This window comes from Cottoperca gobio, chromosome 19 (genome assembly GCF_900634415.1).
Source record: "Cottoperca gobio chromosome 19, fCotGob3.1, whole genome shotgun sequence".
Classification (NCBI taxonomy): Eukaryota; Metazoa; Chordata; class Actinopteri; order Perciformes; family Bovichtidae; genus Cottoperca; species Cottoperca gobio.
This window is the reverse complement of record NC_041373.1, coordinates 5969749-5995882: the sequence shown is the minus strand read 5'-3', so window position 1 is coordinate 5995882 and position 26134 is coordinate 5969749. Positions and strand designations below refer to the sequence as shown.

Sequence of the window (26134 nt, the reverse complement as noted above, 5' to 3'; positions counted from 1 at the left end):
GGAAAACTAAATAAAGCTTTAATTTGATCACATTTATTTTTTTCATTTATTGAGCAATACTTAAGATCTTGTAATATAATACTGTGTTTTTGCGTCCTCAGCGCTGCGACCTTTCAATGTTTGACCTTGTGGGTTTGGAAAGCCGTGTGTCCCGGTACCAGGCAGACATCTTTTTGCCGCGCCACAAGGTCAGCCGCCAACTAATCCAGGAGATCGTGGATTCCCCTGACCCCCCTCCGAGACCCAAACCGGTCCGCATGAAGGTCAACAGGTAAGCAGTACAAAGACTTCAAAGACCTCTCGATTAAAAGCTCAATGTGTCGGTCAAGAAAAGCTGACCAGCATCTGCCAACAAGTCTATCAGGAATATTTGTTATTTTTTTGCTACTAATAAAAACCGATTTCCTCAAGAAATGGACAATAAAAAGTTCCACACTGCAATCTAGTTTTCCTCCACGCAATACACTTAAGAAAGAACAGTATGAAAATACTGAAGATGCATAGACATGAGTGGGCAGGCCACCATCGTTGGTGTGAATGTTAAATTGTTGTCTAGCTCCAGCTCTGCCCACAATCAATCAATTGGATAATCTGTCAAAATGCTGCTAGTCGTAAGTTTAAAACTGCAATAATTCTTTCTTCATCTGGCCTCCCTACAAACTAACATTTGATTAAAAAATGTTAACTTCTTTTTTTAACACTGTAAAGAAACAAAGGGAAATAAATAAGAAAATAAACAATTGGCACATTTAGGAAAAGTTTAAGTGGAAATCAGTGGCAGTGTAAAATGTTTAATCTAAATGTTTGATCTTTTGTATGTTGTTCTGTCTGTGTTTTAGGATGTTCCAGCCGCCTCCTAAAAGTGATAATCGACCGGTCCTCCTGATGAACAAACCCACCTGCTCAGTACCTCCTGCAGCACAGACCCCCAAATCTCAAGTTACTGAAGTCACCTCAACTCCTGCTCCTGTGGTTCAACAAGGCAAGTGATGGAGGAAAAGAGATTCATCTTTGAAATGTAATTTGCATTTGCAGATCTTTTATTTTGAAACGTTTTCTTCTTTGTGTTTTCCTTTTCCTTTTTTAGTGGTGTGTACAGTGGCAACCACGGCCCCTCCTCGCCCGTCCATGCATCCTACTGCTCAAACTGCAGTGAGATCCAACGTACCAAAGCCAGTGCTGACCGTACGGCCTCCCACTGCTTCCTGCACAGCCAGCATTGCAGCTCATCCAGGTCCAAACCCCGGCAGCGTCCTGCCCCAGAGGGTTCTGCTCAGTCCAGATATGCAAGCCAGGTTGCCTTGTAAGTGTACACTGATGTCATTTTCAGTGTTCAGTGTTTGTCTCTCAGAGCAGATTACATTATCTTGTTTAAACTCGACCCTGAATGATAGCTGTCAGTTTAATTAAATATTTTATGGTTTCTTTTGTAACTTTTATTTAATTTGAAGTCACTACAGCAACCCAGTGCTACACTGTTGTAAAGACTCTTTAATCATTAACTCAACAATAACTGACTTTGTAGTAAAATGAATATAATATTGTTTCTAATCCACCTGTTTCTTTCCGGTTTCCTTCCCAAGCTGGTGAGGTAGTGAGCATAGCCCAGCTTGCCTCCCTGGCGGGGCGACCTGTATCATCATGTCAGGGCAGTAAACCCGTCACCTTCCAGCTTCAGGGCAACAAGCTGACTCTCTCTGGAGCCCAGATCCACCAAGTTCCAGCAGCTTCCTCAGCGCCCAGTTCATGGTTAGTGCTCGACTGCAGTGTACTTACTGTGGGTGAAATAAAAAAATGCAAATATACAGCACTAGGTAAAAGTTTGGACACACTTTCTCATTCAGTTGAATGAATAGAAGAAACTTTTGACTGGTACTGAGAGAGAGAGAGAGATATATATATATATATATATATATATATATATATTCCTTTCAGTAAGGCTATTGGTGTGTAACAGCTGCATAGTTTATGCATGACCAGATAAAAGTTAAATTGTAGAACTTATTTATGTGGCAAAAATAAATAAATTGGTTTAGATATTTGTTTTCACATCAGATGCATCAGCACATCTAAACTACGTTGTATGTATCAAATGGTTTTAAACCTGATGTCTTTATTGAAGGAATGATTGAAGTCATTGGGTATAGTTTATTATTATTATTATTATTATTATTATTATTATAATAAGAATAATAAGAATGATGATTATGATGTGGCTACTGGAGAATCTGAGGCGGAAGTCTGATTATAACCCGTCTGACTCACCCTGCAGGTAATGTGATGCACCTGGTGACCAGCGGGGTGCAGCACCACCTCATCAGCCAGACTGCCCAGTTGGCTGTCCAGAACGCAGCCAACATGCATCAAGCAAACACCTCTACTGCCACAGCTGCGAATCGGCTGCCTCACAATGTCTCAGCGCAAGGTTTTTAACCCGTCTTTCTCTTACTTTCTTTCATGTTATGCCTCTTAACAGACATAAACAATGGTCAATCAAGCAAAGTTATTTTATTAAATATTACGCACCCGGGGGAGAGGGGTAATATTCCGAGGAAAAACATTAATGTTTTTTGAAGAGATTGAAGTCATAAATTTACCAGAACATAAATCTCAAAGATTAAAGTCATAAATTTGCAAGAGAGAGAGAAAAGGTATTAAAATATTGTTTTTCTTTGCCAAGGAGGAACCACATTGTTGCACTTTGCAAGGTTGGATCAACCTCATCACACTACAGACTGTAAACAGGGAATGCCACCCGCACACTTTAGTGAGAAGGTGCAAGAAAATGGTGAAATCCTTCATCAGTCTATCATGTTGTAGTTCTCATCACAACATCCAAATCAGTATGTTGTTGGCTAAAATTACAAGTATTCACTTATTGCCTTATCCGATAGCAAGTATAATTTGATTAGGTTATCTACTGCAGGCATAATACACGGCAAGTCTGTGATGTTGTTTATCCCACCTTGCAATGTGGTTCCTCCTTGACAAATTTACAACTTTAACTCAGAATATTACTCCCCTGTCATTTCTCTTTGTTTTACATACAATGGCCCTAATACGGCGTCGTACAAAACCCTTTAAGAAGGCTTGTTTCTTACAGCTGATATGTTTCATGTTTCCTCAGTGGTCCCCTCCATGGTGAGCAGCCCTGGTGTCGTGAAGATCGTTGTGCGTCAGACAGCAGGCAAGGATGGTGGGCCTGTGCCGACCCTGGCAGTGGCCCCTTCCCTTCGTGTTGCTCCCCAGGCATCCCCTTCCCCGCACCCCCACGTCAACACAACCCCTGTCAGAAACACTGCTCCACTGCTAATTGCCCAGCGCACCCCCGGTCCCGCTACTGCCCACTACACCATAGCCCCTCCCGGAAACCTTAGCTCAACCCCAAACCAGCCCCACCCCCCTCGCCCTGTCCTCAAAGTAGTGCAGCCTCCTCCATCAAGCACAGAGCAGCCAGGTGAGAGATCACGCTTGAGCTATTGTTCTCTCTCAGGTTTATTTAATAATGCTGTATGCATGCATGACGAGCAGAACTAGGTCAGAACATTATCGCAACTAATCTTTAGTATTATTTTCCTCCCTACCATCCCACTCCAATATTGTTTTTATCTGCTTAGAGTATCACATGTGTGCAGCATGTCATGTAAGACTAAACATACGTTAGGCAGTTGCGGAAAAATATTTGGAAGCCAGTTTAGTATATTTAAAGATTCAGATGTACGCTAGTAGAAAAGTCTTAAAATGACATCTACACCTTCTCTCTCATTGAACAAATCCAGAATCTATCGTTAACCTTTACATGCATTCAAGTAACCAAGTTACAATTAGCTTCCTCCAGAAAGATAATTTCTTAAATGTTGTGTAATTGAGGAACGCAGTTTGAACCGTGATTGGTGTATCAAAGGGTTAGAGAAAGTAGATTTCTCCTAGAGAATAAAGACTTGCATGTATACAAGTAACCAGGTTTCAGTACACGTGACAAAACACTGACAGTCAAAGTAACAGCTAGGTGGCGAAATGTAAGGAAAAGAGATAATTACACAGAACGATGCAACCTTGAATTTACAAAAACTCCCATCAAAAGTTCTACTAAAAAGTAACACAAAGTAGCCTCTAGAAGTCAAAATAGGTCCGTCTTCACCTCTAAACATTTGACTATTTGGTCAATTTAGATAAATTTGTGCTGTCAGGGAAAGCTCTGCTCTGTCTTCCTCTTCGGTGCACCCTTAGTTTGACAAAGACACACACACACACACACGGCAATATATAACAAATTCAAGACACAGCGTCTTCTACCTCTAAACAATAAATAAAAATAATTAAGCAATGCTTCCAAAATAATGTTTGGGTGAGGGGAGAAATGTAATTGCTGACCTGCTGCATGTATACACAGATGTTCATTGACTGGGTTACTACAGTAGATGTAACCTTGTTGTTTTTGCCCGAGTAACCTGGTAAAGTGAACGTAAACGCACTGCGTAAATATGCAAATATTCTTCTTTTCAAAACTTGAAAGTTGAGGCCAGGTATATGATGCGTCATCGAAATAAAGATTTTTCATATGTATCCTGTTTCCCCCGAGCCTAAGACAAGTCAGGAAGTTTGTTTACCATAAGCACTTCAGTCAATCCAAAATCTGCAAGTCGTCTAACAATAAATTCACTAATCGTGAGAACTTAATAGATCAGATCTGACAGCCAAAAGTTTTGTTTCCTGCGGAGAAATCGTTTCCCTTTGAATTAACCGAAATGAATTCCATGTTCATTTGTACTGCACAAGTTATTTACACCTTTCTGCTCTGTCCTCCCCTTAGCTCCAGTTCAGGTGAGCTCCTCGTCATCTGTGACCAAATCTTCGGCAGCACCACGTGACGGCAGCAGTCAAACACCAGTTACCACGAAGTCGAGGCCCAGTGCAGGTGCAAAAGCCTTCCCTCCACCCCGGAGAAGGCCTCGTCCACCTCCTCGCTCTCCTTTCCACATGGTAAGCAAGTTGTACCTCGTGATACTAATCAACAGACTTCAGCAAAAATGTCCTCAAGAAGTTGCATTCTTCTGCTTTTCTGTACCGTTACACCTATTGGAAACATGATAGTGCAGTTTTAGCATCTTGTGTTTCCCGGCTAATGTTTACTCTCTTCCTCAACAGTCCTGGCTGGAAGACAGCCATAAACAGCAGCGCAACAGCCGACTGGACTTTATCATTCGAGTCAACGAGAACCGCTGTGCGGCAAAGCCCATGTATGGCTGTGAGGTTTTGAACTTCCTGACTTTTCTCCCTGGAACCCGTCCCTCACCGGCCGCCGTGAGCTCTCTGGGGGAGTGGGGCCGCTCGGGTCACAGCAGCGCTCTGTTCGCACAGTGGCAAAACAAATACGACTTCTGGTTTCAGAGTCGCGCTGTGAGAGAGGCCATCCACAGCATTGATGACAGACTGGAGCTGCTCAATGACCTTGTAGACAGGTAGATAACTGAACAGTTGAATGGTTTTACTTTTCTTCAACTCTGAGAATTTGTGACAACTCATTTATTTCGCCCATTTTAGGTTTACATTTGCAATTCCCCCAGTGGAGGCTCCTTCGATCTCCATGCACTGCTGCCATCCTCCTCCCTCTCTGAGCCACAAGCAGGCAGTCTTCTCTTCCCAGCTGTCAAATGAAGTCACTCCACGTACTCGCAGTCTCCATCGTATCCAGTGTTACATGAGGACCCAGTTCCCAGACCTGAGGCTCATACAGTATGATTGTGGTAAGGTGGCAAGATGCTTTTTTTTTTTTCTCTACTTGCTTTACATTTCACATTTTGTGTTGTTTGGACTTAATATAAAAGCTGACAATTATTTAGATTTTATTTTATCTGTACACAAATATGACTGAATTAAATCCAGTTAATGAAAAAATAAGAAATGTGTCAAACGGTCAAGAAGCCACAGGCTTATACAGCAGACCTCAACTTAAGGAGAAAAACAAACCATGACAAAAAAGGATTTTTTATTATTCTCTACTAATTGATTGATTTTTTATTATTATTGTGTCTTGCATAATTGATATGCCCAGCCCAAACAGCCTTACCAGACACCATTATTTAGAACCAGAGTAGCAATATAAATTCAAAATAATAGTAAACAAATAAACTATCCGGACATTTTTTCCAAGCTTTAAAAACAAAGGTAGGCAATAACTTCCTTTTAAATTGTATTCATGCTGCATGACAAATTATTACTACACATAAATTGTACTTCGGCTTCCTCAAAAACATCAGGAAGCCCATTGAAAACGTGAGATTTGCTCCAAAGAAAACCCTTTCAATGGTCCCTTTTATAATTCTGATATATTAAGCAAACTCTGTTGCTAAATAATTTGTATTCTTACTGTGTGCAGGTAAGCTGCAGACTCTCCACACTTTGCTGCGAAAGCTGAAGACAGGAGGCCACAGAGTGTTGATCTTCACTCAGATGACGCGTATGTTAGATGTGCTGGAGCAGTTCCTCAACTACCACGGACACATCTACCTCCGTCTAGATGGCAGCACCCGCGTGGAGCAGAGACAGGTTAGTACTGACGACGCTGTGCTCCAATAACCATGTTTGAAAATAGAATTAGATTTAACTCCCAACACAATATTTAAGTGTTGTTTTGTTCTTAATATATTGAAAAGAAAGGAAAATATAAAACAAAATCAAGTTAGGGCCTCGTCAGTCCGCTGTCTCTATTGCTTATTTTCTATGCATCTTCTTTCTTCTCATTCAGTCCCTCATGGAGCGCTTCAACGCAGATCGGCGTATTTTCTGCTTCATTTTGTCGACTCGCAGCGGAGGTGTAGGGGTGAACCTGACGGGGGCCGACACGGTAGTCTTTTACGACAGTGACTGGAACCCCACCATGGACGCTCAGGCACAGGACCGCTGCCACCGAATCGGCCAGACCAGAGACGTCCACATCTACAGGTACGTAAAAGTGCATTTACATGAGCATTACATTTGTGACGGAGTTTACATGAGATGCACAACTTGTGTTTGTTTACTAGAAAGTTCATGCGTTTCTTGGGGCGACCAGTCGCGGCAGAGTTGGTCTCAAAATAAAAACTAAAACTGTGTTCCTCGTGACATGTTTTGATGAGATTGCAGCAATAACACAGATTTAGAATGAATAACTACGGTAACTAACTAAACGATGGCTCTAATACATTTGTGTGTGTCGGTAAGGATGCTAGTAGGCACAATACCAGAGTCCTAGATGACCTTCACCTAAATAGAGTGCAGCCAACACTAATGATATTAGATGACGTATGATCTGAAAAACGAGGAATAGGAGTGTGGGATGTGATTTTAACAACATATATGTTTTATTTTATTTTTTTACAACTGTTGCTTTTCAGGCTGATCAGCGAGCGAACAGTGGAAGAGAACATTTTAAAGAAAGCAAATCAGAAGAGGATGCTGGGAGATATGGCTATTGAAGGAGGAAACTTTACCACAGCTTTCTTCAAAGAGGTAGGAATTTACAGTACTTTGCACAAATTAATATTATTAATATTTATTTTATAGACAATAGCCTTTGTTTTAACATATCATGAAAGTACTTTTATTAAATGTGTTCAGATCTACCTTTTTGGAAGAATGCAACATTTTCTAATTAATGCATTAAAACAATGACCTCATTAGCATAACTGCTATTTTTGAGTATATTAACTGCAGGATATTAAGGTGTTCAAGTGCCTCGTTATCTTTCTGTTGTTTTCGTCCAGTACAACGAAGAGTTGAATGTCTCATTTTCACTTTGTTTCTCAGCAAACCATCCGAGACCTGTTTGATATGAATGAAGGGGAGAGGAGGGAGGTGGCAGTGGAGCTGTCGGTGCCCCAAGCCGAGGAGGAGGAGGCTGGTAACAAACAGAGCACCACCATCCTGGAGCAGGTTAGATCCATCACATGTACTCGCATATATTCTGTATACAACAACCACCATTTGGTATTGAGCAAAACCAAACACTTTTTTGCAGTACAGGACAAAGCATAGCATGTTTTCTGGTAATTCAATAAACAAATGAAATAAACACACAGTAACAAAATAAAATAGTAACGCCTATTTTTGTATTCTCCGGTATGATTTAAATACTTGACAAATTAAAAGTATAGTATTTTCTCATTTTATTAATAATGAATATGAATATTATGCCCATAATAATTTATACATGCACATCTTTGTCTGTATCAAGTGCATGTAAAGCATTTATAGTCTACATAAGCGCACCGATTATTATATCATTGGTTATAATAACCGAGGTTAGCTATAGAGAGTAGTTTTATGTACTGGTTTTAAACTTGCTTTGTTTACATTCGGTGTCACGCAATGTACACGTAATGGACATGTAGGGTGATTGCTTTCGCCATTACACATTCAATTATTATCCAGGGGTGTGCACGGCCTCTCCATCAATTATTTTATAAATCCATTTTATGTCGTACAACAGAGATTCTGTTCCTACATAAGCGGTCCCAAACAACATTGTGTTTACCCATTTCTGTCTACTGTAATTAAAGGTGAAGGAAATATAGGCATGCGTCGGTTGATGAACTTCAAATATGCCTGTAGTGTGGACCAGCGTGTGGCAAACTTTGCACATATAACCTGATCATCTTGAAATGTTTCCCGCAGGCCCTATGTCGTGCCGAGGATGAGGAGGACATAGTAGCAGCCTCTCAGGCCAAAGCGGAGCAGGTGGCAGAACTTGCAGAGTTCAACGAGAACATACCACTGGATGACGGAGGAGAACAAGAGGAGGTGGAGGAGCTCTCAAAGGCCGAGCAGGAAATAGCTGCTCTGGTGGAGCAGGTGAATAATCAATTATTAATTTACATTAATACGAATGACATTCAAACATTGGTTTGAATGTCTGGATTATACATCTTTGATATTAAAGACATTATAATAAAGTTTCTATACACAGTTGAAATGGTAACATCTATGGAGCACTGTAAATGGGGCTATTTCTGCTATATATCTAGATCATATCTACAGTTATTTCATGCTTTGTTTACTCACCATATTCTCTATCTCTAGCTCACTCCCATTGAACGCTACGCCATGAACTTCCTGGAAGCCTCATTAGAAGATGTATGCAAAGAGGAGTTGAAGCAGGCTGAGGTAATTCCACAGTATTCACCTTTTTGTTTGTTTTGAATTTTAAATAACAGATGCGCGTCTCATCAGCTTAAATTTAATACATTCAAGTCTGACATTTACACTAATCTTAATTACCATCCTTAACACGCAGGATAAAAAAAAAAAAACACCTTTACGATGCTGCTGTCTTGAAGTAAATATGATGGTTGCATCTAGTTCTACTGTCTGGTCAATAGTTCAAAACTCAAAGAAATTGAATTTGCAATGATATAAAACTGAGAAAGTATTAAATGTAATAAAGTAAGAAGGTGTAACCAGAAAGTACTTGGCATTTTTGCTCAACAATTTGCCTTACATTCACTTATCAAAATTATTGCAGATTACTTTTCTGGCAATCAACAAATTCATTATTGACTCATTTTATTGTTTCAGCACTGCTTAATACCAACATGGCGGGATTCTTCAGACACAACAGTGACTACGTTTACATACGCAAAATATTCCTGTTTTTGACCTTTGTACTGTGTACATAGCTAAATAAAATGAATATTTCTATATTACTAAAATTTCCTGTTTACATGCAACCGTGCCTGCTCTTATTAAAATAGGATTCTTTTTCAAAGTTTTTCACCGGTGTAGGACTTGTTCAACCGTGCAAAACACACCCTCCCTCCTTTTTATTCCTTCAACCACCTTCTGCGATAAAAAAACAATTGATACTCAGTCTCCTAAAACTCGAATAATATCGACATATCCCACATGCTACATTTGGATTAACGCCTAATTCAGAATATATATTTTTTTCTACATGACCAGTGTCAAATTCGGAATGACCTTCGGTATAATAGTGGAATATTGGTGTGCATGTAAACCCTATGGGCTATTCTCTTAATTTCATAGCTTTCCTCTTGGTTGCGCTGCTTCAGCCTCAGATCGCGATTTGGAGGTCTGGCCTTTATGTTAGAGCTTTTATCCAATCATATTTCAGCCATAATGTGTTGCCAGGGTCCAAGAAATCTGCCCTTAGGCCTTCAGAATCAACAGTGCGGGCAGCCTGTCGCTTAAAGTGAACGGAGACAAAACTGTGGCGTTAACCAATCAGATTTCGAGTTGGGGACACCGGGGCCAGCTAGCAGGCGTACGATCACGTCCACGTCTTTTGATTGGATATGCACTATTGAGAGGCAGAGCTATGCAGAGCTAGCAAACTTTGAACAAGCTAATTTGTGTAGATTTCTACAAGTTTTTTCAACCCACAATGGATATAATTGCAACGCCATTTTCAAGACTAACTTTTCAAGAAAAGATGGACATCGTGAGAAGAGAACGGCCTTGGCCGGGTTTGTCCGCTACTTTCAAATCGCTAACTACGAGCGGTACCCCCGGCTCACAGCCTCCGAGAGGCACTGCAAATTGTACTGCTGGGAATGCCTGCTATTTACAACTAAATGTTTCGTAAATATTAATATAACTCTGTTGTTAGGGTGATGCAACGCCCGGTTATACTGCGTTTCTGTCTAAATGTATAGTTTCTAGAGCCATGGCGTCATAATGATGGTATTAAGAGGTGGAATAATTCAGGTAGGACTGTGTAGGACAGGGGTCGGGAACCTTTTTGGCTGGGAGAGCCATAAAAGCCAAATATTTTTTTAATGTATTTCCTTGAGAGCCATATAAATTTGAATGCAACTTTATGCGTGCATTTTTTAATATAACACGTCTCCGAGTATTAATAGAGGTATCTGCGTTTCATTGAACAGGTGCTCTTTTATTAAATAAACTAAACGCTTACGTTATTTATCTCATTTATGTGCACGTGTCAGTGTCTACTGCACGGGTGTCAAACTCGAGGCAAATATATTCGGCCTGCGAGAAAATATCATATGTCTGTCATACCTGGCCCACCGGTTTTGGTAATTAAATCAATGCATGGCACAACCACGGGAAAATTCATTTGAGGAAGAATCTAAATATGTGAATGAAATGAAAGTTTTTGGAAAGCAAAGGGAAACGCACCACAGATCTCTGGGACGATGTGAGCTGGACTGTTTGTGCGACATAACGAAGCATCTCACTGTTAAACCTGCAGCTTCAGGGTTGTGTGATCAGACATGTGTGATGCCGAGCTGCCTGTAGGAGACTCGGATGCAGAAGGAAACTTTGGTCACTACGTGTTTCCAAACACTGACAAACATCTCCACCGCTGTGTTCCCGACCGCATTCTGCTGATCAACTGAGAGCATTTGCCGACTTTGCTGCTCAGATATTTTAATTGAACTGCTTAGCAATCCGTCTGCAGTTGACTTAAATATGTTCCATATCTTTTTGCACTTTATGTGTACCCTGTTCAATAAATGTGGACCGTGTTTGGCCCTCGACGTAGTCCAAGTTTTTAATGTTGGCCCTCTCTGTGATTGAGTTTGACCCCCCCGGTCTACTGCTTGCTTTGCGCAGTTTCTCCTCTGCTCGGTTTCGCGAAGGGCGGGGCTCTGCCCCCTACACACACACACACACACACACACACACACACACACACACACACACGTGTGAACACACCTTAACCTACAGCCAGTGACGGAGCGGAGGAAAGAGAGGGGAGAACTAAAAACAAATCTGCTGCTAAATGTTTTACTTTAAAATGACACAGTACAATTATTTATTACTTGTTAATCATGTTAAAAAATGTCAGCTCAAAATTGTCTGAGCCATATCGTGTTATCGAAAGAGCCATATATGGCTCGCGAGCCATAGGTTCCTGACCCCTGGTGTAGGACATCTCTGAAGGCCTAGGTGTGAAATGCACGGCCCGCCACTGATGTAAACGTAGTAGATAGATGGATACTTTATTCATCCCGAGGGAAATTTTGTCAATGTCTTTAAAATTTTAAAGGGGTATTGGCCTAACCACTTGCTTTTTGTTATATTGTAAGAGTAAGTAGTTTTAGTATCCAACACTGTAGGACTACAGGAACCAAACAAAAAAAGACATTTTGTGAGTTTTCAAAAAATCTGTTCTACCTGTGTCTGTTTAGGAGCAAGTGGAGGCTGCCAGGAAGGGCCTGGACCAGGCCAAGGAGGAAGGTCTAAAGCTCAATGCTTCATCTGATGATGACGACAATGACTTTTTGTCACTGTCAGCTTCTGTGGAGCCTACTCAGCCAACCCGCCGTGGCCGTAAACCCAAGGACGCGAGCAAGATCGGCACCTCTACAAGGACCAGTGGTCGGCTGCGTGGGGCGTCGCCTGAAACTGAGCCTGAGCCCACGCCGCCGAAAGAAGTGCCTGAAAGACTCCGCTGCGGCCTAAGAGGACGAGGAGTTGCCAAAGACTCTGGTACCGTGTCTACCACCCCGTCCCACACAGACCAAACCTCTTCATCAACCAGGCTTCAAGATTCCTCCAAATCGTCAAAAGCCTCATCTCCTGCCACAGATCACAACACCATCAAAACCAGGACTCTGCCAAACCGCTCTCATCCCAGTCCAGTGCCTTCCCCTCCAACAAGCTCTCCCCCTGGAGGGAAACAACAGTGTCTTGGGGAGATTGACGGCAAGACCTCCAAAGACTGCAGAGAGGAGAAAGATTCTGAGTCACCGCTAGAATCCAACTGCCCAATGGACCACAAAGAAAAAGTTGATGACACCAAAGACCACAGCGCTATGTCTCCCCCCTCCACCAGCTCACGATCACCTCGCAAGCGTCAGTCAGCAGACGGTGAAGTCCTGCGGGGCCTGGTTGAAGACTCCCCATCAGCCAAAGTCCTACGGAAGCTTCCAGGGCGACTGGTCACGGTGGTGGAGGACAAGGAGCCAAGGAGGAGGAGGCGGCGAGGAAGTGGCACTGGAGCTCCTTCAGAGGAGGCAACCGTGGAGGAGAACACTGCCGGATTAGTCGACGAACCACACAAAGGCAACACATCACCGAGCCCTGACAGCAAAAATAAAGGGGCCGTTACAAAATCTCCCCAGGACCAAGACTCTACTCAGAGACTGTCTGTACACCATCCACCTGTCAGAAGTTACCCTCCATATTCCCCACCCCATCTTTCTCCTGACATGCCTGTGCTGAGAAATCTTCCTGTACGGCGCAGATTGGAAACTGAATCTCGCATGGCTGCTCAGCTGGGAGAGCAACATCTGGGTCGAGGAAGGGGAGCAAACCAGTCTAGAAAAACGGAAATACTACCAAGCAAAGACACAACCTCTAAAGACTCAAGCGTGAATTCTCTTATGGCACCTTTGAAAAGAAAGAGGGGCCGGCCCCCTAAGACTCCCCCAAGGTTACCTGAGCCTGACAACACAGTGGCCCCACAGCCCACCTTGCCAAGTGAGGAAGGGAACCCGCCTCTCTCTCCAAAACGTAAGAGGGGGCGTCCTCGCAAAGACTCCTCAACCACGGCAGAAACTGTTAGTGAAGGACAGAACTCTAAAACTGATGCAAGCACAGAGCCAACAGTCCTGTGTCCCAACAAGTCGGAGACCACTGTAGCTGATATTCTCACTAGCAGTCAGGCCTCCCAGTCCACCAAAGCTGAGGAAACAAACACTAAGACTGAGGTTTCAACCTCTGTTCTAAATGCAGCTCGAGCCCCCACAACAACAGATAAAGCTTCCACACTAGCTTTAGTCCAAACACCCACTGCACCTGCACCCCTTCCTGTGGCTGCCTCAGCCCAATTTATTAGTTCAGCTCCGGCTACAGTTCCAAGCCCAGACACAGCATTCCCGCAGATGTCCTCTGTCACTTTGTCTGCTGTTATCCCCACTACACAAACAACTCCATTGTCGCCTGCCAGCACTGTCACATCAACCATTACAGGTGTGAAATCAACAGCCTCTAAAGCTCCTGTAGAACCAAAATCGTCAGTTTCTACAACTTCTAAAGCTTCCGTAGAGCCCAAGTCTTCAGTTTCCACCATTTCTAAAGTTCCAGTAGAGCCTGAACCTTCAGTATCTACGACTTCCCAAGCTCCTGTAGAGCCCAAACCATCGGTTTCAACATCTTCTCAAGTTCCTGTAGAGCCCGAACCATTGGTTTCAACATCTTCTCAAGCGCCTGTAGAGCCCGAACCATCGGTTTCAACATCTTCTCAAGCGCCTATAGAGCCCGAACCATCGGTTTCAACATCTTCTCAAGCGCCTGTAGAGCCTGAACCATCGGTTTCAACATCTACTCAAGCGCCTGTAGAGCCTGAACCATCGGTTTCAACATCTTCTCAAGCTCCTGTAGAGCCCAGATCTTCGGTTTCTACAACTTCTAAAGCTCCCGAAGAGCCCAAACCTTCGGTTTCTACAACTTCTAAAGCTCCCGAAGAGCCCAAACCATCGGTTTCAACATCTCAAGCTCCCGAAGAGCCCAAAGCTTCGGTTTCTACAACTTCTAAAGCTCCCGAAGAGCCCAAACCTTCGGTTTCTACAACTTCTAAAGCTCCCGAAGAGCCCAAACCTTCGGTTTCTACAACTTCTAAAGCTTCCGAAGAGCCCAAACCTTCGGTTTCTACAACTTCTAAAGCTCCAGAAGAGCCCAAACCTTCAGTTTCTACAACTTCTAAAGCTCCCGAAGAGACCAAACCTTCAGTTTCTACAACTTCTAAAGCTCCTGAAGAGCCCAAACCTTCAGTTTCTACAACGTCTTCTAAATCTCCCGTAGAGCCCAAACCTTCAGTTTCTACAACTTCTTCTAAATCTCCCATAGAGCCCAAACCTTCAGTTTCTACAACTTCTTCTAAATCTCCCGGAGAGCCCAAACCTTCAGTTTCTACAACTTCTTCTAAATCTCCCGGAGAGCCCAAACCTTCAGTTTCTACAACTTCTTCTAAATCTCCTGTAGAGCCCAAACCTTCAGTTTCTACAACTTCTCAAGCTCTGGTAGAGCCCAAACCTTCAGTTTCTACAACTTCTCAAGCTACTGTAGAGCCCAAACCATCAGTTTCTACAACAACTGTGAAAACAACAGGACCAGACTCTGCCAAAACCACCACAGTTGCCACACCAGCTGCTACTATTCCATCGACTGCGTCATCTTCCGTGATGGCTGTCGAAGCAGTTTCAACATCAATCCCTGCCACAGCGATTACGACAGCTAATAACGTAATATCAAAAACAGTCAGCGATACACCAGCAGTCACCACTACAGTGAAATCAGTCGCAACTAAAGCTACTGCTGTGAAGGACTTGCCGCAAGCCTCATCTCTGTCATCTATAACATCCCCAGCTACTGTAACCTCCATCCCTTCTACAGCTTCACCAAAACCCACCTCAACATCTTCCCCCACTTCAGCAACAACTACGACAACAACAGTACAATCATTCCAAGCTTGTCCATCAAACTCAAACACAGTTTGCACCGCAAGTCCAACCATGTCTGTTTGTACAATACCATCAGTGGTAACGGTGTCATCGTCTGCTGCAAGGACTAATTTGACAACTACCAAACTGGCTTCAACGTCACCAACAACTGCAACAGTTCAAGTGGCTGAACAGGCAGGTGGCACGTCAGACGCAAAACCACCTCCTCCAACATGCACTCCTTCCCCAACTACAATGTCTGCCAGTGTAACTCCCACACCCAAGATAAAGGCAATTACAGTTCCTGTAGGAACAGCAGCCCCTTCCAAAGAACAAACGACTGCAGAAAAGATCCCAACTCCAGTAACAACTTCCACACCAGCTCCATTACCAACAGTCACCAAAACTACATCATCCCCAGAAAAGTCCATTACAGTTGCTACAACAAGCGTCAAAACTACCCAAGTATCCACAGCCACCCCTGTGTCCGGAGCAACAGTAGAAGTTACCACAACAAAAACGGTTCCTCCTGTGTCCACCACACAAACGTCTGCTGTTGTTTCCCTGCAAGTACAAAGCTCTGCGTCCACTGAGGTAACCACATCTGCTTCCTCTAGTGTTTCATCTGAAGAACAAACTTTAGAGCCAACACACGTGTCTGCTTCTAAAAGTGACCCGGAGATAGTGGCAGAAATGGAAGTAGATTCTGCAGAGGCTGGCGCAAAGACTAACAAGGAGAAGGATCACAACAAAAAAGAGAGTATATGTAAATCTCAGCGTAAAAGGAGAAAGTTGGAGAGTTCCTCTGAGACCAAAGATTTTGAGTCATCAAGGGAGGGAACACAGCCCGCAACTGCCGCTCAGAAAGAAGAACCTAAGCAAGAAGCGGTGGAGCAAACTCCAATCCAGAAAAGACCTCTTAGTCGCCAGAGTAGCCAGGAGTCTGCTCGCTCCTCTTCATCATCATCTGGGTGCTCGACATCAACCCTCACTCGCCAAGCTCACCACAAGAGGACTTACGAGAATAGACATCCTACGAAGAAGAGGCGAATGGATGTCACCTCAGAAACGGGGAACGAGGAGAATAACGAAGAGGATGTGGAGAAGGAAGAGGAAAAGGAGCGCACCTCTCGGGGAAGGCGGTCCAGGTCCTCGTCTTCTTCTTCGGACTCTGACAACAGTGAGAGCAGGGAGGAACACCGATTGACACGCTCAGCCAAGCACAGGCTGCAAGATCAGGAGAGGGAAAAGGGCAACAGCCGGCAAGGAAAGACACCTGACAGAAGTGCATCAAACAACGCCAACACATCCACAGGTGGAGAGTCAGGCAGTGATACATCTTCTGTTAGGATCACCAGAAAGTCGGCAGGATCTCAGCCCTCACAAGAAAGTAAAGCTCAAACAAACAGCGCGCCCTTGTTGCCTCCTGAGCCCGAAGTTCTGGGGAAGAGGTGCTCGGCACTCAATGCGGCAGCCAAGCTCCTGGCAATGAAAGGCAGGGTGGATACCCCTGGTCACACCACTCGGAAAGACCCGGGGGCTAAGGCTGCCTCTTCTTCTGACAAGAACCAAAAGCCTAAAAGCAAAAGTGTACCAGCCTCCCCTCAGAGTAACTCTGTAAATCTTACTAATAATAAAAGCAGCAGCAGCAAACCTTCAACGCTAATTAAGACAAGCCGCTCTTCCCGATCCACAAGGCAGCGCCCCGGTTCTCTAGTTCCACCCCTGGAAGTTGAGTACAAGAGGTCTAAAGCAGAGGAAAAAGAGCGGGGGAGTAGAAAGTTGTCAGGGGGGAAGGAAGGCGAGGCAGAGGCGCAGTCGTCGTCCCGTGGCTACAGTGCCTGCAGCAGCATGAGCAGTGATGGCGAGGGTGACTGTGGTGGACGCAGCAGCAGAAGCCGCAGCAGCAGCAACAGCAGCAGCCAACGCACCCGCAGCATCAGCTCTCAAAATACGGAGCATCGCGAGTCCCGTGCCGCTTCCCCCGGCAGCGAGCGTGAGAGGGATCGCAGCTCGGAGAGTAGAGATAAAAGAGACAAGCATCACAGGGAGAGCCTGAGGTCTCAAAAGCTCTCGCAGGAGGTGACCAGCGGTTCAGGGACAGAGGGGACACCAGACAGGGTGCTGCGGAGCGTCGCAGCACTCGCAGCGGTGCAGGCCCGGTCACCGGCTGCAAGCACCCGCTCCTCTTCTGGTCACCATCGTTACAACAAGACATGATCAGAGTGCCAAAAGGAAAAAATGGAAACAAGAGCACGATACAAGAGCATGTCATGACCTCCAAGGTTGCTGCTTTGTGTGCACTCTTAATGAATGCAAGGGAACTGAGTGCTGCACAAGCCAGGGACCTCCCTGCCTTTTGGGCCCTCTCCCTTTCCAATTGGAGCTGGCCGTCTCACCAGCTCAGCCATTGTCAGCTGGGGGAAGGCTCAGGGATGCCGGACAGAGTTAAAAAAAAAAATGTGGCGCCATTGTTGTGCGTCCGTAAACAGACAAAGAGATGGTACAGTGGATAAATTCACCACTGGGACTTGAGGGGGGACAAAGGTGCAAGAGATAATAAAGGAAAGCTGTTAGTTCACATTATGTACTGTAATCATTAAAGACTGGAACACTCTGATCTTATGTGTTAAGATGGGATTATACAGCACCCTCTATTAGGGTCATAAATGAAAAGTCATTTGTGTGACATTAAAAACTTATGAGTGACCAGTTGTATTGTAAGTTGGAGGTTTTAGAGAGTTTGGTTTTGAAAAATTTTGTCAGCTGTCCTGACTGTTTCTTTGTAGTCAGTTGATAAGTTATGCATATTTTATTATTTCTTCCAGGGTATTAGGAAGAGACCAGATCTGTCAATGTGATCTTTGCTGCACTATGCTGGAGCTTGTCTTTGCTTGGGCCCCTTTTTTGTCATGTCAGTTTCTGTTCTTTGGATTCATTTTTAAATCCAGCCTTGCATTTCTCATTTGCACATCTGATATTGTGGCCCTCGGCTTTTGAGTACATTGTGGTGTAGTAATACATTTTTGCATCAACTTCAGTCGATTAATTGGTTCCATGTACCTCACGATGTATCTCTACAGTTTGAAAATGTATTAATTGAAGCTGCAAATGGTCTTGAACAGACTTGGAGCAGCAAAAATTAAATTTCTTTTTCCTAATCTTCCCAAAGGCAGTTATAGTTACGGTCCACTTTGTCATGTATTTATTTCGAAAGGGCAAGTCAATGTTATTGAAATTAAGAGTGCCTCTTTGGCCAAATGGGTTTGAACCTCAGATTGCCTTGTGAAGCACCTGAAGCAGCGGTGTCGAGCTTCTCTCGTTATTAAAAAAGAAAAAAAGAAACTCAACATCAAGAAAAGCACCCTGTGCATCAGTGCTACCAAATTAATGCTTTATTTGTCACAATTTTTTTGTCACCATCACTTCATTGCTCTTCGTTCATGTAAAAAACAAAACAAAAAAAATTACTTGAACAAAATATGTTAATAAAATTACTGGTACAGTTCCAGATGACTGTAAATTGTCGATTTACTTTTGGACTTGTCGAAGCTATTTTGAGCAAAGGTGATATTTGGGGGGTGGGTGGGGGGTAGTTTATGGTGATGGTCTTATTTTAATTTCTCTCATTTGTTGCATTCCTTTTGATCCCTTGTAATTCCACATTGTTTTACTTGAACAATTAAGACAATTACAGTTGAATAAAAAGACCAAAAATTAGTTGCTATTTTTCATTGTGTTCAAGATTGTTTAATAGTGGGTAAAATGCAGGTTTGTGTCATACTTAATGAATTACTTACTGTAAAAAAAAAAAAAAAGATACATTGATGTTGTAAAAATGCAAAAAAAAAACGTATTTTCAATTGTAACAGCCGATGTGTGAACTACACAATTTATTATACAAGACAAACTGAATAGGCCATGGCAGTATTTTATTTAAAAAATGAAATTAGATTAAAAATAAGTGTCAGCCTTTTTCTTTCCGCTTCAACCATTACGATAAACAGTTTGTTTTCTTTACAGATTTGTCGTTGTGGTGCACAGTAGGCACCGTTCGTCTCCGTAAATAACATCACTGCTCCAGGATTTCCCAACAGAATTAAACTAAAATGACTTAACAAGCGACCTGGAAGACAAAAGGAGACTGCATAATGTGACAATCGGGTGAAGAAAAATAAGTCATATCAGTATTTGTGTCAGGCTGAGCCATGATGAGGATTGACAGCTGAAACACTGCTGTGTAAATATAAACACAATATAAACTCACTCCATCCCACCTTGACAATGTTAGTGCACAACATCACATTCTCACATAAAAGTGAAGGCAGTTGAGAGAATAATTAAGTGTGGTTGCAGCAGTTTACACAATGTTTTATATCATAAATACAAATTAGGACAAATAAAGTGGGCCTCGGGCCTTCTATTGCAGTGCAGATACCGTAAAATAAAAAGAGGGGGCTGGGTTTACTTTTTATGCCCAAAAAAAAAATAATCTGTATTTACACTTGTAGGCAATTTGAAACAACTTTCAAGTTTAAAAAAAATCATCTGCATAAAGAATGTCATTCACCAGCATTATAGGTTATGTACAATTATATTAGTCTATATGCCTATAAAAGAAATCCCATCTCTATTAAAATTGTTATTTACTCAAATTCATCCAGAACCATCGTAACAAGGATCAACGCACAGTTTCCTGAGTACAGTATGATCATCCCCAGTGAGGTTTCAATACTGCATTGTGCTTTGCTCAAGGCCACATTTCCTCTTTTCTTAAGTAGGAGGGGAACAGCTCACAAATCATGCGTTTGTGTTGCAGACCAGAATCTGAAGAGGGGGTTTCCATAAACCAGCAGCACTACCTTGAGTGGAAGTGGAAATGCAGGCGAGATTGTAGTCATTTGTGAGATAAAAGCACATTTCTTTCTAAAAACAAAAGGCCTGTTGTGAGGACAGGAAAGTTAGAGGAAGACAAATAAGAAAAAAAAAAAAAAAAGCAGGAATGATAACAGACCTCCTGTGGGCTGAAATTATGTACATGCAAGGGGATTTCTTTTGATGTGCTTCTGCTAAACCAGTCTATAGCCAACAGCTCAGTGCCTGGTGTTAGGTGCTGAAGGTGGCGACCAATGAGATGACTAGGATGAGGATAAGGATGGCCAAACAGATCGCTATCCAGATCTTTTTCTGCATTGGGAGAGAGACAAAGATTAATTAACATACAACATTAACATAAACATCACAAATACATATTTTCCCTCTTACCTGTAGAGCTATTTATCAATTTAGATTGTTTTGGTGAGTGTTGGAGATATCGCTGGGATGTCGGCCTTCTCTCCAATATAATGGAACTAGATGCACTCGGCTTGAGGTGCTCAAAGCGCCCAAAAAACACATTTGAAAAATTTAAAATGTTTCTTCCAGGACACCGCTTGAGTAAACGGGTCATGATTTTAGGACTATATTTGAGAGAAGACCGATATCTCCAACTTACAACAAAACAATGTTGATTGATAAATAGCCCTACAGGTAAGAGGAAAAATATGCATTTTTAATTTTGGATGAACAGTCCCTCTAAAGACACAATGGATGTTAGGGCAGGACATAATGTAGAGAGGGATCATTGTAAACCAGTTTATGGGGAGAAAAGCTACTTTGGTTTGATGGGATGGCCAGAGGTCAGCCCACTAAAGGTTTTCCAGTAAGTTAAAGTGTCCATTTCAGTGTCTTGCAAACGGTACCTTGCGTGCTTTCTGCTGATATGTGACCTGCTTTCGCTGTGTTTTCCTTCGCTTTCTCCACGTAGTTAGACGACTGTCTGATGTTGGTTTCAATCTGGTTCACCATTTCCCCCTGCAGGAAGTAAAAAAATATCAGAATTCTCTTCGTCACCCCAAACAAATGCTTGAGGGACTTTATCCACGTTGCTTTACCTGAGCATCCACCTCCATGGCGAGGTACTGGAACATTTCGTGCAGGTCTCTGATGCTCCGCTCCAGCTTCAGGATCTCGTCGTGTCGGGACTCGATCTCATTCAGAGCCTGCTTCGTGGCTTGAGCATCGATCAGGATCTGAATACCACAGTGAAGATATTTATTAGCTGCATTATAAACAACAGAACATTATACCAACAGTCATGAGGTTTCAGGGTTTTCAGGATTCTTCACACTATGAGCTACTAAAACACTAAAGACATCACTACGGGCTGCACATGGTTTTCTTTCTTTGCTTACCAAATCTGATCCAGTCCAGTTTGAGCGATTAGAAAAACTACAACAGAACAGATCTGTCATCATTTCATACATGACACTTAAAGTCACTGCTACCATGACGGGTTGGTGGTTGATGGGAAACAGCTGCAAGTGTTTTGCTTCAGCATGGAACTGCCGTGTTGTGGTTTCCAACATCACGTTGACACCCTGCCTTCATCTTTGCACATACTCACATTTTGGGTGAAAACATCCGTCTGCCCGCTCTCGAGCATCGCATCCAGCTCCGAGTCTGTCACGTTGTTCCCAGCTAAAAGTAAGACGTACGATACATCAGTGTTTTGGATACTGGATGTTGCGGTTGTTTTGTCCAACTCAAGTTTTGTTTTTTGTTTATTTGCACATTTAGGAGGATAAAAAAACAGTAATTACAGTGCAGGAGAGGAAGGAATCCTGAACAAATAGTTAAAAAAGGTTTGACTGCAATGAAACACTGCAAATTCTCACACTTATGAACCTGGAATCATAACATATTTGTTTTGTTTTTTCTTGAAAAATAACTAGAAACAATTAATGATTTAAATACTTTGACTAATTTTCTTTCATATCAGCTAATCGTACTACCGTGTAACTTAATTTGAATAAAATTACAGACCCTGAACACTTTACTTTAACCCTCCTATTTAGCATTCATAAGCAGTATATAAACATTTAATAAATGCTTTATAACGCACTGTAACGTAGTTGTAAGCAGATATAGTGTTCATTAACAACTCCTCCTGTGGTCTCCCACAAGTAGAGGCAGCTGTAATAATATAAAATATGTCTTCAAAGGAGAAGTTATAATATAAACTACGAGTGTTATAAATGCTAAACATGCTGGTTCAAAAGTAAAGTGTGTAAAATAGAAAGTGACAGAAAGGAGATGACGCGTGGTGAATGTCACGAGATGGACTGCTGACCGTGCACACAGCGAGGAAGCGATGACGACCAGTGCTCACAGACCTGACACAAGAAATCGCAGCTGCCGTGCTTCGTGTACTCACTGATTTTGAGTTGCCTCTGTATTCTCTCCACGTTACGGTCTCTGTACTGCGCCTGGATGGTGTTACAGTGACCCATCAACTCCACAAACTCCCTTGACAAGACACCGTGCTGGAGAGGAGAAAACACTTGGGTCACTTTACTGCTGTATATCTGACGCTAACGGAATGAAACGGCTTCATGCAGCTGGTCTGATGAGATGAAACATCTGTGGGTTAAAATCTAAAGATATACCCAACCTGGGTCCGTTGCATCCGAACGTTTATGGGTATATATTTTCCATCCTCCTCTCCTTTCTTCAGTTCAATACCTGAAGAAAGATCATTGATGTCAGTCAAGTAAACAAAAGGATCACACACACACAACACACACACACACACACACACACACACACACACACACACACACACACACACACACACACACACACTTAATACTCACTCTTCAGTTTTTTCTCGATCTGACATGCCAACGTTTTTATCTGCTCTCGATGAGTCTGGAGCTCTTTCTTCATACCTGACCCCAGAGGAAAACAACATCAGACAATGTGAACGCCCTGAGTGTGAGATTCAGGACCAGAGATTCAGTAAAACAGATTAACTGAAAGTTTGGACCGACTGATGGCCTAAACGAACACACTTACTTTCCTCCGGCAGCGCCACACCCAGCACAGTTTTCTGTTTATTCTCGAGGTTGGACACCATCTTTTTGAGGCTCTGCAGCCACTCATGAATTTCTTGCACCTAAAATTAAAAAATAAGTTGTAGTTTTGAAGTTAATAGGCAGTTTATTATTTATTATTAATTGATTAGTCAATTAGTTGCTAAAAATAAATCCACAAGAAGTTTAGTTGATCAATTAATCGTTGAACTCATCCATCAAGCAAACATGCCAAACATGCTCTGGTTCCAGGTTTTAAAAAGGGAGGATATTGCTGACTTTCTGTTTTATTTCATTTTAATTTGATTATTTTTAGGTAGAGGACAGCTGGAGCAAACAAGCAATCTTAGCATCTTGAGCTCTGTTAAAGCTAGGGTGGGTAATTTATTTTAGAAAAATGTTTTGTTATATTTGTTGAAATACTCTTTACATCCCGACAGCAATCAATAAATCAAATGCTCTGACAATTTTGGGAGAGTGGCAATTTCTTAGCGCATAGGTTTGAAGTGATGTATGCCATCATGACGCACAGAATAGTATGTAGGGCTGCAAATAACAATTATTTCCACTACCAGTTTATTATTTTCTCAATAATTGAGGAATCATTTGGTCTATAAAATATTTTTCTTCAATAGCTTAGAATAAGAGTGATAAGAGGTTTTTTTACTGCATGTCTTTAAATTGCTTGTTTGGTCCAACCAATAATCCAATAACTATCTATTATAGACGAAGAAAAGTAACTAGTACATTTAGACTGCACCTCGGCGAATGAAGAAAACAAAATAACTGTTCTTTGTATGTTGCACTTATATTGGTTTGGCTTATTTATAGCTAATAGTTGAATTTGTATTATATGGTTTCTGTATGTTGCACTTCAAACTGGCTTATTTGAAGACAGTGTTCACTTATACGATTGTACCTATTTGAAGCTATTGTACTTACAAGATTCTTGCTGTTCAGAGTTGTATCTCCATGATTGTTTGCACTTTTTGTACGTCGCTTTGGACTAAATGAACTGTAATGTAATGTACATATTTGCTCTTATAGTATGGCATCAACAGTGGATCATTATTCAAGGACACTGGGATTAGTAGAGACTGAGGTGTTGACAAAACAACATTTAGAAAGTGACAAAGTTTCAGACAAGATTGAGTCCATGTGACATTTATTCTACATAAAGCCTCAGCGGTGGATATTTCTTAGTTTAACAATGTAAACAAACATGAAACTTAACATGCAAACCGCTCTTTTGATGTAGTTACAACTCTAGTTTGAGACAAAAATCAAGAACAAGAGCAAGTGATCTTTGGACGACATCTTGGATTTCTTAACTTGCAAATAACTTTTTCTTGCTATTTTTCTTGCTATTTATTTTATAAACTAAATTAATTAATTTAATAAAAAATAATAATCAATAATTAATTAGTTTTAGGTCTATTTCAAGGTGTCTTCTCTAATAGCACACATGTTTAACGTATACCATCATGATGCAGTATGTAGAGCTGCAACTAACAATAGTTTTTAAATATTTATTTTATGAAATGTTTGATACGGTTCAAATCTCAAAAAACAATCCTGTATATTTTATATCATCTGTTTCATATCTGTGAATGTACATGAATACAATTTTATAATTACTTCATATAAATGGAAATGACAATTGAAACAACAATATAATTGTACGTATAATCTTCTTTGGCTCAATTAAAATATTTGAGATAAAGACTCAGCAGTAGATATTCCTCAGTTTAACAATGTAAACAAACACTAATCTTAACATTGAAAGCATTTTCTTCCAAAAAAGTAGGGGTGTAATTTAAGAGTTATAGAACTGTAAGTTGAGGCAACAACTTAAGTACAAGAACAAGTGATCTTCGCTGATCTGTCATCTAGACGTTGACTAATATCAGTATTAAGACAAACTTCACCTTTTTAAAGAAGGCATCATTCTCCTTCTCCTCTTTGGCTAAAGAGGTTCCAGGTTTGATCATGAGAGCTTTTTCCTCCTCGTCCTCATCTGAAGCCTCTGCCTTCTGCAAGTCAGATAATAGACACAAAATAAACACAAGGAAAATAAAGATATTTCCAACTTAAAGCACAAAAACAAACTTCATCACCCCCAGCAGCCGTGCCCTTTCCCGGCCTGGCATATCCCTTCAGTAGACAGGGCTGGAACGGAAGTTGGGAGTAATTTGTCGCTAAAGTTAACATTCAAACACGTAAAACGCTGCACGTTGTTCATTTAATAATCTTTAGTAGCGTACTGTCTTAGTAAAAGTTGTCACGTTTGAACACCGACGTAAACAACCGTTAACTCGACCAACTAAAGGAATGAACATGGCTAAGTTAGCAGGCTAAGCGCACGAATGCTAACGTTAGTCGTTTACTTACATTTCCTAATTCTTTTGTTCGGTCCCGCATTGTTCAGCCAGTCAGATGTCAGAAACGCTGCGACTCTACGAGAAAGTATGGTAAGTATTTCCCAAGCAGAGAAACTAACTCTAAAATAAACTGAAAACTTTGATCTAGTGTCATTCAACAAGAAAACTACAGTAGCAACGCTTCTTCTTCTGGTGCTCTTCAAAACATTGTACGTCGACTCATTGGCGCCCCCTGTGACAGCAGAGTGCAACAACACAGGGCAGATGTGTAATGATTTACAGTTTATTTATGATTATTAACATGGACATTCTATGTTTACTTAACTCAACTACTTCATATCTGTTTCCCTGTTTTTTTTTTTACGGCGCAGGCTGCTGGTGGGGAGATGGTAGGGTCTCAGCTGGACAGAATCCGGTAATCAGTCAAATG

The 26134-nt window shown here is 42.0% G+C and overlaps 2 protein-coding genes across 2 annotated transcripts in view; one reads left to right on the top strand and one right to left on the bottom strand.

Annotated features, from left to right (window-relative positions):
* The window catches only part of srcap (Snf2-related CREBBP activator protein), a 38746-nt gene extending 19176 nt beyond the window's left edge, over positions 1 to 19570 (top strand). Inside the window, exons 18-33 of the mRNA XM_029456689.1 lie at positions 102 to 271; positions 840 to 982; positions 1088 to 1303; positions 1584 to 1781; positions 2273 to 2425; positions 3128 to 3457; positions 4814 to 4983; positions 5149 to 5462; positions 5545 to 5747; positions 6380 to 6549; positions 6749 to 6945; positions 7377 to 7491; positions 7789 to 7914; positions 8656 to 8832; positions 9061 to 9144; positions 12156 to 19570. Coding sequence (XP_029312549.1) covers positions 102 to 271; positions 840 to 982; positions 1088 to 1303; positions 1584 to 1781; positions 2273 to 2425; positions 3128 to 3457; positions 4814 to 4983; positions 5149 to 5462; positions 5545 to 5747; positions 6380 to 6549; positions 6749 to 6945; positions 7377 to 7491; positions 7789 to 7914; positions 8656 to 8832; positions 9061 to 9144; positions 12156 to 17630 — 8241 coding nt within the window. The 3' untranslated portion in view covers positions 17631 to 19570. The remainder of the gene's footprint in view (positions 1 to 101; positions 272 to 839; positions 983 to 1087; positions 1304 to 1583; positions 1782 to 2272; positions 2426 to 3127; positions 3458 to 4813; positions 4984 to 5148; positions 5463 to 5544; positions 5748 to 6379; positions 6550 to 6748; positions 6946 to 7376; positions 7492 to 7788; positions 7915 to 8655; positions 8833 to 9060; positions 9145 to 12155) is intronic.
* Positions 19571 to 20370: 800 nt separating this feature from the next.
* On the bottom strand, positions 20371 to 25963 carry stx4 (syntaxin 4). Its single transcript, XM_029456332.1, is given in 11 exon segments — positions 20371 to 20597; positions 21152 to 21178; positions 21180 to 21263; positions 21344 to 21481; positions 21856 to 21929; positions 22666 to 22774; positions 22903 to 22973; positions 23105 to 23179; positions 23307 to 23406; positions 25252 to 25356; positions 25715 to 25963. Coding segments are annotated over 11 exon segments (894 nt in total). The 5' UTR covers positions 25745 to 25963; the 3' UTR covers positions 20371 to 20516.
* Positions 25964 to 26134: the final 171 nt, after the last annotated feature.